Raw genomic sequence first — 12974 nt, 5'->3', positions numbered from 1 at the left:
CTCAAACCCATGAAACCACGAGATCATGACATGAGTTGAAACCAAGAGTCGGACGCTTAACCAACTGAGCCACCCAGGTGCCCCTGAACATGAACTTTTATAAACAACTCCTTCTACACTCCTCTTTACAATGCCATGATTCTCTCGTTAGTTTAATAAGAAAAGATTGTGGAAGAAATACCCAGCAGAGGTGGAATGGGTGGTAGAAAGACCACTATACCAAAACCAAGGCCACGGATATGTGGGACACAACTCTAACTTGGTGGGAATGTCACTTAAAACTGCTCTATGTTAATTTTCTGTGGATAAAAATAGCAGGTGTATCTAATCTCACAGACAGGGAGTAAAGTAAAACAGATGTGGAAAATCAAGAATGATAGATAATGTGATGTGGTATTACTCCCTAAATTCTGGAAAGTGCTAGTTTCGATTTCAATTTCAAGTAGTTTCCTTTTTAACCTGAAGATTTCAAAGTACTTAATAGAAAGTATAAGATAAGCCCAAAGAATTGAGAATCAGATGCAAAACAATGAAATTAGCATGGAAAAGCCCATGAGAATCCTTGCCAGCATTTATTATAACCAATCACATAGGAAGGATATGTGGACTTTGGGTCCATTCCAAAGAAGCTTTGCAAACTAATACCGAAAATTTATCAGTCCCACAATTACAAGTCTTCGTCCTCCTAAGCTTTACCCACCGTAAAAGGAATTTACTAATTGCAAAAATTCATCCCATTTATTGCCTCAGTGGGCACAGGAAACTGAATAAATTATAAATAATTCAACATGGGTAGTCAAGGCGAATTTAGCAAAACAAGATATATCTGACCCAACAGCTGTGGGCTTTGTACCTGGGCACCCAGCTTATGCAGAGATACCAGAGAAGCAAGGGTGGGAGGAGCAGACAGGAAGAAAAGAAAGTCAAGAAGCCTCTTATAATAAAGTGTACGTTACTCTTGATTTTTTCACCCAAGTTTTCATTATTAAACAAGAGCATTATGTGCCATTTATAGCTAAAATAATGTACTTAAGATTATTTTAAAACTTTGATTTTATGCTATCATGTATTGAATGGTTCATGTAAAACAAAGATATGAATTTTGGTGTTTTTTGCTGTTGATAGTCATTAAAAAGTTTCATTTCTATCTTCAAGATAGTATTCTAGGATTTTTTTTTTTTTTTTTTTTTAGTGTAATGTGACAGGGCTCAGCAGCTCCTAAAAGTGTTGAAAACGAAGTGGTAGATAAGCCTGAAACTTAATGGTTGTGAGGTCCTTAAAAACCAATACTGTGTTTTTAATGGAGTTACACAGAGTGAGAAACTAACGCGGTTTTGCTTTCCCTGCATGTGTTTCTCACTTTGAAGTTGGAAAAGCAGCTCCGTCTGATTGAGCGAGGTAGGGGGTAAAGAACTCGCCAGGTTTTACACATGAAAGCAAATGCTTAGTAGCAGAATTAAAAGCCAATGAACACTAAACCCTTAGTGTTAACTGGTGCCGATCCTAATCTGTACTCAAAAAGTGGAGTGTGAACATTCAAAGCCCATGACACTTGTCTCCTTGCCAGAAGCAGGGTCCCGACCACCAGGCAGCGGCATTTGTCACATGCATCTCAGAGAGAGGCAGAGCTTTCCCATGGAAGGTTCTTTCAAAACTCTGTGGCCCAGACCATGCGATCAGGACAGAAGGCCAGGTGTCATGGTTTCATGGAACTCTTGTGTTCGTAGGATATTAGTAAAAGTGAAAGAAAACTTGTAAAACAAAAATGAAGAAGATTTCCACAGTCAAATGTTTGAGAAATTTGGCATTGATCAAAGTTGAACATGTTTCTTTCCTGAAGGACTCCTCTGAGCCTTCAGGTTCCCTAGTTGTTGGGCCTGAGAGCTCTTTTTGAAGAGATATCTATTAGGCTATGGCTGGATACTTGTGTTCCACAGGGCACAGTTTGGGAAATACTGAGGTAAAATATATTTTTTTTTTTTAACATTTTTATTTATTTTTTTGGGACAGAGAGAGACAGAGCATAAACGGGGGAGGGGCAGAGAGAGAGGGAGACACAGAATCGGGAACAGGCTCCAGGCTCCGAGCCATCAGCCCAGAGCCTGACGCGGGGCTCGAACTCACCGACCGCGAAATCGTGACCTGCCTGAAGTCGGACGCTTAACCGACTGCGCCACCCAGGCGCCCCAAAATATTTTTAATCCTGGTTTATAGATGGGGGCATCAAGGCCCATGGAGATTATATCCTAGAAGGAGAACTCAGGTCTCTGGCCTCCTAGCACTAACTTTTCCTAGGAGACAGTCAGAAATCTGAGAAAAGATTGACCACAGCCAAAGTTCTTAGCAATACACTTACCCTGGAAAGGTCTCCTAAAACTAACGTTTCTGAGAGTACATACACTCTTCTTTCCTGGCTCAGTCAGGACATGCACCGCCAACTCCTTCCCCCCACCTCCCAAATCCTGAGTACCTGATACAAAGGCATACAGATGCTATCAATCCACTCCAATTGTAACCGAGGCAGTTCATCTTTCCGGTTCCGGTCAAAGATAGCCTAGAATGGGGGAGGAGAAGCTTGTCTTTATTACTCTGGAGTATTTTACAGGTGCTTTGTCAACACTTTGCCACAGTGATCCAATTTTTACCAACCGAACACTTCACAAATCACAATCAATCTTTACATGTACTTTCTTTCCCTTTATCTGTGATGAGAAAGAAAGTATTTTCACCTCTTTTTATGAGATTTGTAAGCGAATTTATTTGAACTTTATAGCACGCAACTCCTTGGGGCCAAAATCTGTCTTCAGATACAGGTAATGGCCACTAAATCAAGTCATCAGTTCACTGGGAATTGGGTATGAGTCAAGGGGAAGGGGATATGTTTCATTGCCACAAAAATAATGCAGGCTTTTATTTTTATAGTGAAAGAAGGTGGGATAGATGAGAAAAGATCCTTAAAAGCAGTTTCATTTTAAACAGAAACTATTTGTATTCATTTTTCAGGGTGGGGTGTGGGTTTGACAACTGTGTTTTTCGATAAGCTTCTCTCATTAATAGATTCCTAAATTTTTATCTATCATTGGATGGATGATGGTGGCAGGTACCCATTCTCTCCTCACTCCCAGGCTTTAAACTTCATGATATTACAATGTTTAGAAATTTTAGGTATACTTTTTTGAGAAAAAGAAGGGACATATATCTGTTGGGCAGACATAAAAAGGGAAACAATCAGTTGGAATTGGGGGCTAAGGGGGATTCTTGAACAAACACTGCCAGTTCTACTCCCTTAAGAATGTCCCTGTCTTTGCTATCAAAGAATAAGGCCAGGGTCTGAGAAGTGACCTTTCCCTGCATTCCTGTCTTAGAGTAGGTTTGGTCTTTACAGAGATAGTGGGTGACATCCACATCATCTCGGCATTCACACAGGTCATGAAGGAAGATCCAGGACTTTCCCTTGGTCTGGAGATGTTGCACAATCCAGCACCCTTCAGACTTATCAATGAGGGTGGGAGTGGGCAGGACAGAAATCACCAGCTGCCAGGGCTCACAAGAAGACATAAGAGTGCTGCTGAGGGAAATATCTCCAAAAAAATCTCCAGTCAGAGAAGGTCACTGACTCCCGCAGGCTCTTCTCATCCTTGTCTTGCAACATGAAATGTGAAATACCAGGAAAGAGGACTAGGGTCTGCTGGGGGAAGGAGTGGTTCTTGTGAACTGCATGAGTCTTTGTCCAAAATGTTCCTTTAAAAATATTATTCTAGGGACGCCTGGGTGGCTCAGTCGGTCAGGTCATGAGCTCACAGTTCATGGGTTCAAGCTCTGCATTGGGCTCTGTGCTGACAACTCGGAGCCTGGAGCCTGCTTTGGATTCTGTGTCTCCCTCTCTCTCTCTCTCTGCCCCTACCCCTGCTCATGCTGTCTCTCAATTTCAAAAATAAATAAATAAATATTAAAAAATAATATTCTGTTATCTACTCTTCAGTGCTCATTGCTATCTGACATTTCCTTATTTACTTAATTACTGTTTCTGGTGTATAGAATTGTGTTGTTGTTTTTTTTTTTTTAAATTCAGTGTCAGTGGTTTTTAGTATATTCACAATTAGTTGTGCAACCATTACTATAGTCAATTTTAGCACATTTTTATCACCCCAAAAAGAAATCTCGTATCAGTTAGCAGTCACTCCTCAACTCCCCCAAGGCTCTACCCTTAGGCAACCAGTGATCTGTTTTCTGTTTGTATAGATTTGGTTATTCTGCACATTCACATAAATGGAATCGTATGACACGTGGTCTTTTGTGACAGGCTTCTTTCACCACGCATGATGTTCTCAAGGTTCATTCCTGTAACATGCATCAGCACTTCATCCCTTTTATGGCCAAATGATACTACATTTGGTATGTACATTTGGTATGTATGGTATAGATCACCATATTTTATTTATCCATTCATCAGGTGATGGGCATTTGGGTTGTTCCCACTTATCGGCTATTATGAATAATGTGAACATTCACGTACAAGTTTCTATGCAAGTGTATGTTTTCATTTCTCTTGGGGATATACCTAGAGGCAGAATTGCTGGGCCATGTGCTGAAGCCAATGTTTAATGTTTTCGTTAATTGTCAAACTGTTTTCCAAAGCAGCTGCATGACTTTATGTTCCCATCAGCAGTGTGGGAAGTTCCAGTTTCTCCACATCCTCACCAACACTTGTTTTTGTCTATCTTTTTAATTGTAGCTAGTCCCTGTGAAAGTGGTGTCTCATTGTGGTTCTGATTTGCATTTCCCTGATGACTAATGATTTTGAGCATCTTTTCATGTGCTTATTGGCCATGTATGTATCTATATATACATACATAGATATTCATTGGAGAAATATGTATTCAGATCATTTTCCCTTTTAAAAAATTGGGTTGTCTTTCTATGAATTGTAATAGTTCTCTATATATTCTAGATACCAGGCCCATATCAGATAGATGATCTGCAAATAATTTCTCTATACTGTAGGCTGTCTTTTCATTTTCTTGATAGTGTCCTTTAAGATGCAAAGTTTCACAGAGGGCAATGGCTCCTGCATCTCCTCCTTTTTGTGTACTCCACTCAGTTCCTACAGAAAACGGACACCCAGACAACTCCCACCCCTGGCCTGGCATCAAGAGACCGCCAACAAGAGTTGTGGCATAGGGCAGTGGTTCCGGTTTAAGGAGACTGGCCGGGGCCCTTCCTTGCTCCCCCACCCCCCTCAGGCTCCCCCCACTCCCACCTTGTCATGCATTGTGCGCTTGTCTTCCTACACTCTACACAGCCATTGTGGCAGGCAAACACTCCCCTCACCCTCCATTTTCCCCACTACTGCAGCCACCTCCCGGCCTGTTGCTATAGAGCCTACCTGTGTCAATAAACAACAGCTGAAGTAAAAAAAAAAAAAAAAAAATGCAAAGTTTTAAATTTTAATGAAGCCCAATTTATCTATTTTATTTTTCAGAAGATTTATACCTTGTTTTCTTCTAAGAGTCTCATATAGTTTTAGCCCTCACATTTAGGTCTATGATCCACTTTGAGATTATTTTGAGGTTTGGTGACAGGGATCTAGCGTCATTCATTTGCATGTGGATATCCTGCTGTCCCTGCACTATTTGAGAAGACAGAAGACTGACCCCATTGAATTGTCTTAGCATTCTGTTGACAGTTGGCCATACTGTAAAAGTTTCTTTCTAGACTAGTCACTTCTCAATAAATGTTTTTGAGTGCAAGTGTGAGATAGCACATTGATTGTCCTGTGCTTTCCTTTTACAGCCTTTTGCATCTTGTAGTTGATTATGAGTGATTATTTATATAATGTCTATCTTTCCCATCAGTTGACAGCTTTGCTCATGGCTGGATGCACAGTGCCCAGCTTCACGCTCGCGACCCAGAGGTGCTCGAGCATGTTTTACTAACTGACTCACTGCTTCTACTATTAACCCTTGGCTGTGGTCTAGATTAGCCGTTGTCTTCACAAAGTTACCCTGATGACCTCTAGGACCGTGACACCAGATGGAGGGATTCCCAGACAATTTTCTCCCTAAACATCAAAGAATAAAAGACACACAACTGGTGTCACCTCTGCGTGCATCCATTTCCAGACATCTTTGGGAAAGGACTAATGAGAAATACCCCTGCCACAGCAGCCAGGAGACTGTCATTGGCCATGTTGAGTAGCCTTTTGCGAGGAGAGAGTAGCATTTAGTGCTATGTTTCCACCGCAAAATTAATTTCATTTATGTGTTCAGCGAACGTCTTACCTGAGTGTACAAAGCCTCCTTAGTGCTGCGTCACTGCACTTGCCAAGTCGCCAATGCTGGCAACCGACTCATTTTTTTTTCCACTTAATTAAATGACCTGTGGTATTGCTACATTATAAAACCTTCAGACAAAGCCCCTGAAACAATTTTTAAGTGGAAGAAAGCTTTCATGTAGCTGAGAGGAATTTGGGTTGTCACTAGGGTTTTACACATTAACTATGTACCCCAAACTGGTATCACAGCCAAATCTGCTGATACCACCAAAAAAGAATAAAGGGATGTTCTGGAAACAGTATAAGTAGATACTGCTTTGGAAACTAAAATACAGGGTGAGTGTTTTAGCCTATGGAGTCTTCTGACCTTTTATAGGTAGGCAACAAATTAAGAATAGTTAAAATTAGTTAAGGCTGTGAGGTCTGACTTCAGACAGGTGAAGCTGTTTGACTAAGAGCTAGCTCTCTGGCTTTTCCTTACTTTTAAATGCTCGCAAAGAAAGGCGTCCTAAAACTTGAAGATCTTACAAGTAACCTCCAAGTGTTCAGAACTCGGTTGACTTGAATCCTCATAAACAGACATTCCTGACAATTCAAACATTCCTGAAGCCTAATGAATCTATTAATGAGCCTAACTGAATCTACTGTGCTGTACCAGCTTCACAGTACTTTGTACCATTCTTTGAGTTGTCAGGTGACGATTTGTAGCTAACCATTCCTTAAGAATAGAGGCCACCCCCTCCTTGTGGATGAGGCATTTATGTCTTTTGTCTTGTTTGAGTAAAAACAGCATCATCCTGAGCCTACAGTAAGCATTCTCAAATAATAATTGAATGGGTGAATCCAACAAAAATAGCATTTCAGTCAACAGAACCTAGTTCCCCAAGTGAGACTTTTCATTTTGCAAACAAAGGAAAGAAACAGAGACTTGAAATGATCTGGGTTTGGGATTTTAGAAAGCCCCAAACAGGAAAATAAAACCCAGAACGACCATTATTTACTGCAGTTGTCTGTTCTAAGCTCCTCAAGGCTGGACAGCCTGCCTTTGACTTTTGTCTGTATTTCTCTTCCAAGGTAGGTACAGACCACTCACTTATGTAATGCCAGCACTGGGCTTTGAGCTACTCCAGTGCCACTTGGTACATCCTCCCTTGTGCCTACTTGTCTTACCATGTGAGCTCAGGAAGTGCTTGTTAAGTAGCTCACCACTCTTAATCAGAAACCTGGGAATAGGAGTGTTTAGCGTCTAAGTAATTAAAGTTTTAAACTTTCAGGAGTGCTTTCTTAAATCCACTCTCAATCTTTCCCACTTTCAGGGTGTGATTTGGAGTTGCTTCTGAAAATGTCATTCCAAAGGCTAAATGTGTCATAATAAAAGGATGGGCTTACTGAAGGAGTGAGTTTGAGTTCTGATCTCTCCCGATCTCCTTGTTCAAAGAACTCACTGGTTACAAGTTCAGCCACCTGGAACATATAAATATGTAATTTATGGTTATGTGTAATTTATCATAAGACTCAGAAGTTATTTCTGCCTTACATGTATGGTGATTATCTTCAACATAGATAATAATTTAAAAAGCTTTTGAAGGAGTACATTAACCTTTTCTGTTTCAACATATTATAGAACTTAATCAATGAAACTGATTTCCTTTTAATCAGAAGAACTTGTGCAGGGTATCTTCAGATGCCTGCCAGTAGATGATCTCTGACCGTGCAGATTCCATATTCACAATGAGGCATGGGGTTGCCAGCTTCAAAGTAGGAAATGTTCTTATTATAGAAAAATGAGGCAAATAATCCCTAATCATAATTTCTGTTTCCATATTATAATATACTTGTAATATTTTTGCTAACCTTTGGTTGTTTCAACCCAGATTCTTTACTTTGTTGCACACTTTTATCTTAGCTTGGTTTCATTGGCCATCCCCCAAACTCCTTAACTGCCTCACCCTATCAATAATTGTGTGGACTCTGGAGAGGATAACCCCAGGGCACACCTCTGCTTCTTACTGTAGCAATTAGTTAAGGGGCAGGACTAATGCTAGATTCACTGTTCATACCAGTTTTTTTGTTTTGTTTTGTTTTGTTTTGTTTTTTACAGTGTGTCATGATACAGTTTGAAGAATGTTGATTTGGTCTTCAGCTTTCTTAATCTATGTACTAAAAGTATTAATTTATGGTAGGTTCTAGTTGGTACAAGCAAATGGTAGAGATTTTTCCAGAGTAAGGACTTCTATTTTTTTTCACTTTTCATCTATTAGCATGGATGATCAGAAGTTGATGATTGATCATTGTTAAGCTACAGAGAAGCTTCTCCAAGCCCTGTGCTTCTAATGATAGCTTACGGGAAGCATAATGATATAACAGGTAAGTGTTAAACAGGTATTTTCAACAATACTAAGGAACAAGACCTAGGAAATCTCTCAGATGAACTGGCTGGATTTACAAAATTTGGACAAGCAGAAAACAAAATTTCAGAAAAGTTGAAGGCAAGAAGGTCTAGATCCCCCGACCAGTTTTTCCTCTATTCCAGGATCTTATGAAGATGAGATTCATGGTCTGGAAAAGGCTAGAATGGTTTAATTTTTGGTCAAGTGGATAGAATCAACATAATTTACCTAAGTGTATCTCTCAAGAGATTTTGTCCACCATAAGTCATAACCATTGATAAAACATAAAAACATCTCTATCTCTTACACACACACACACACACACACACACACACACACACACGCACACACCCTGAGAATAGCAAGTATGTAGCTCATATGTAAAGAAATAGAATATCTAGTCAGTCCAGATTTTAAACATTTCTTATAAGGAATATGGGTACCTTTAAAAAATTCAATAGCATAAAATTAGTTGGAGCTGGCTCAATTTTTCTAGGGCCTGATTCACTTCTCTCTCTAGTCTCTGCCACATTAGCACTCCAGGCCTCTCTTTCTGTCTCTGGCCTTCCTTTAAAAAAGAAATGGTCCCCTAAGGGCCTGGCCTCATTTATTCAGTCCCCAGAACACTCCCTCAGATTGCTCTGAGGTGGGTCTTTTGCACTAAAGAATACAAATGTGCACATCAGGTCACCCCCAGGTAGGAGTCCTACACAGGTCTATCACCCCTGGAAAGCAAAGAAATTAAAACACAATCCTGTCCTTGATCTTTCTAAAGTGGTCCTGGGTATCTCCCCTGTGCTTCTTTCACAGTTCAACTTGTATCACTGTTTCATTTGTACTTAAAAACCCAATCAGGAACATTAAGTGGCTCCTAATTGAATTTTTTATTAAAGAAGGAAATTGAGATGCTAATCAGGCCTGGGGGGGGGGGGTCACTGGGGAAACCCACATGCTTAGAGTCATGTTTGTGAGGAAGTAAAACTGGAATAAAACACCAGTAAAAAAACCCATTTTGCAAGGAAATTTAAAAATATCAACCTCTAGGAAATTAGAAATATATTTATATTTTTAAAAGGAGGTTCTATTGTTTTTGTCCAAATGTTTCCTAAAATCATAGAAGTATGTTTTTGAAAATGTTTTAACCTATTCAATTTGGAGACAAACACAAATGAGATCTCCAGTTTAGAGCTGTGGCATGATTTCTGATGCAAGTGTTTGGAAAAACATGGTTTTGTGCTTTATTTCCCCAAACTCTTGAGTTTTTTCTGCACTGATCAGCAGAACTTCACATCCTAAAAATAAAATACTATTTACATCAATGACCAAGAGACCGGCCAATAGGCCTCCCAAGTTGGTCTACAACATCAATGCAGAACCTTTTTTTCTTGTTAAGTACTTTGTCCTGTCCCTTTCCCACTCCCAAGTGGGCTACTGCTCCTTTAGTTGTTGACATGCATTTCACTGGGGTTTCTGAAAGTCCCGGCATATCATACCTCATCCCACTCTCTTTCCAATCTTCTCTATTTTCCCCCTGGTCCCCTGAATTTTCTTCTGCTCTCTACCCCTCCACTTCTTTCCATCCCAATTCAAGAGGCCACCCCACTACTACAGTTTTTCCTGACACCTGGAAGATACCTATCTCTTCTCTGGTCCAGACTTTACTATAGGGGAGGCTTCCCACACAGGGGAAGTGAAGGGTGGGCAGAGATATAGAAATACGCTACTCAACCAAGCAAATTCCTCCCTGTTTTATGTAACTTCAAGTGTGAAGTTGAAAACCAAAATGAAAACCAAAGTTCAATTGGAGGAGAGCTATTTATTGGAGAACTTTATAGGAAATCTGCATTGGACTGTGATAGGAACAAGAAATAAACTTTTCTTTGAGTAAAGCAACTGAAATTTGAGAATATATCTGTTATTGCAGCAAAGCCTAGCCTAGTTTTGACTCACACAAAAAAATGGTACGGAAATGAGGTGCGTTCTTTTTAGAAAGAAAGAAAAAGAAGGAAGAAAAATAAAAAGACCCTAAAATATGTAGCATCAGCTTGGGGGGCAGGTATAAAACAGTGAGGAAATGGCTGTTGGAGGCTGTAAGGATGACACCCATGGTACACAGTGGCAAAATATTTTGTACAATTCTCTTTGAAATAAAGCAAATAATATATCTAATGAATTTACAGCCTTAGGGGAAGATATTGGAAAACAAAATGTTGGTAGCATGTGAGAATTGCTATTGACTGTGTTTTGCTAAGTATTGTAAGAAGTGAGCTCCGAAAAGGATTGGCAGGTTTACAACCAGGAATGAAAGGGAAAGGAGAGAGTCACAAATTCAGAGTCTTCATCTTCAGGGATGGAAGACAGAGCTGCTTTTTAACCCCAAAGTGTAAAAATAAAAATTGAGATATGTTTTGAATGACAAAGGCTGATCAAGACCCAGCCTTACAACTAGAATCAAAGGTATGGCCAGTGCATCCACAGTTAAAAACTGAATGAATTAGGCGGTACATAGGATATCCCTTCAATTGGACAAATGGCCCAGAGAAATCATTAGGCCCCGAATACTAGGAACTGGATCATGAAAGAGGAAGAAAGAAGTACATATGCTGGTTTTCTTTGTTCTTTAATACAAGGAAGCAAAGAGATAGAGCAGATCTAAGAAGTTTGTCTAGAATGGAACTGTGGATGTGGTTATTGGCAAATGGAAGTGACTAGGATCAAAGACATAAGAAGCTGACTAAATGTTCAAGAGAGTTTGGTGCCAAAACCCCACTAAGACTGTGACTACTTAAAACTTAAAACAAGCCTTGGGTCCTCAATTTTCTTTAGGTGGGAAACAGGCTGAGAAAACTGCCTGGCCATTGGATACAGCCAAGGAAGGCAATGGAAAAGGAATAATGTCCCAGGGTAGATCTAAGGGCCATGGACAATGATGACTGGGGAGCATCTCCCAGAGAATCAGGGTCTACCACAGAGTGGATGGCCTTCCAGTGAATGCCCAGTGGGATTTTGGAATTGCCGTGGCCTCCTAACTGCCAAATATTGGTCATCTCTTCCCCTTCTGAATGGGAGTGTTGTAATGAGTGTTTTGTGGTTTGAGTGTAAGTCAAATGCTGTGTTTGGGGTGTGTGTAGGTCTTTAATTTGCATCCAGACCTGATGTGGAGACTGGCATAGATCACCCAGAGATCCTGGACTTGAGCTTGATACCATGACTCTTGGGACATTTGGGTCATCTCCCTTGGGGACAGGATGAGTATATTTTGCCTGAGGAAGGAGAGTGAATCACATTTTTGGTGATTAGAAGGGCAAACTGTGGTAGTCACGTTTTCATCAACTATTTCTGGCTTTCTACGTTCTGGGCACAGGAAAGGATTTTACTTCCTGGTTGGGTGGGGTCTTGTGACAAGTTCTGGCCAATGAATTTCTGGGGATTTATTTGCATTTATTTGCCAGTGCAAGACATGCTAGGGCCTCTGTCGGAATGATCCAAATGGTAGCTGCTCCCTCAGTCGCAGTCCAAAATGAGGAATGGTACCAAGCTGGTCCTGGATGCACATGTTCATAAGCAGTGTGTTGTGTTAAGTCACTGAGGCTGAGGGATAACAGCCCATTCTGCTGACACACTGGCATCATTTAAAAATGCCAACTGGTATATCTGGTATAAGAAAGAGTAGAAGTGCTGTAAAGAATGAAGGCTTTGGAGCCTACTCTGTTGGGATTTGAATACCTAGCTCTATCAACTTACTAGGTGTATCACCTCAAGCTACTTATCTTTTCTAGGCTTCATTTTCCCCATTTGTGAAATAGGGGTAATAACTGTATAAGTTTCCCAGTGTTGCCAGAAATGACCACAACTTGGTGGCTTAAAGCAATAAGGAATCTGTTCTCTCATAGTTCTGGAGGTTGGCAGGTCAACATCAGTTCACTGGACAGCAATCAAGGTTTTGCCAAGGCTGAGCTTGCTCTGGAGCCTCTAAGGGAGAATCTGTCCTTTGCCTCTTCTACTTTCTGGCAGTTACCAGCTTTCCCTTGTTTGTGGCCACATCACTCTACTCTCTGCCTTCTCTTCACATCCTCTTTCCCTATTCTGAATGTGTAATCTCCCAGTGTCTCTCTCTCTCTCTCTCTTAGGAGGACACCTGTCATTGAATTTAGGTCTCACCTGGATAATCCAGGATAATGATGGCCCTTAACTTAATCACATCAGCAAATACCCTTTTTCCTTCTAAGGCAATGTTTACAGGTTTCAGAAATTAGCATCCAATATCTTTCAGTTGCCATTATTCAGCCTACTAGACTAACTATACCTAA

At 40.5% G+C, this 12974-nt stretch overlaps 1 protein-coding gene across 2 annotated transcripts in view; it reads right to left on the bottom strand.

Annotated features, from left to right (window-relative positions):
• Positions 1-12974, bottom strand: part of PDE11A (phosphodiesterase 11A) — a 379748-nt gene that overhangs the window by 33836 nt on the left and 332938 nt on the right. Inside the window, exons 18-20 of one of the 2 annotated variants that reach the window (XM_047873318.1) lie at positions 11817-11927; positions 7664-7738; positions 2471-2554 (exon numbers count right to left, since the gene is read on the bottom strand). In XM_047873318.1, coding sequence (XP_047729274.1) covers positions 2471-2554; positions 7664-7738; positions 11817-11927 — 270 coding nt within the window. The remainder of the gene's footprint in view (positions 1-2470; positions 2555-7663; positions 7739-11816; positions 11928-12974) is intronic. The other variant, XM_047873319.1, reaches the window with a different exon arrangement.

Source organism: Prionailurus viverrinus, chromosome C1, assembly GCF_022837055.1.
Source record: "Prionailurus viverrinus isolate Anna chromosome C1, UM_Priviv_1.0, whole genome shotgun sequence".
Lineage (NCBI taxonomy): Eukaryota > Metazoa > Chordata > Mammalia > Carnivora > Felidae > Prionailurus > Prionailurus viverrinus.
Note: the sequence above shows the minus strand (reverse complement) of the source record. Positions and strands in the feature narration are given on the sequence as shown.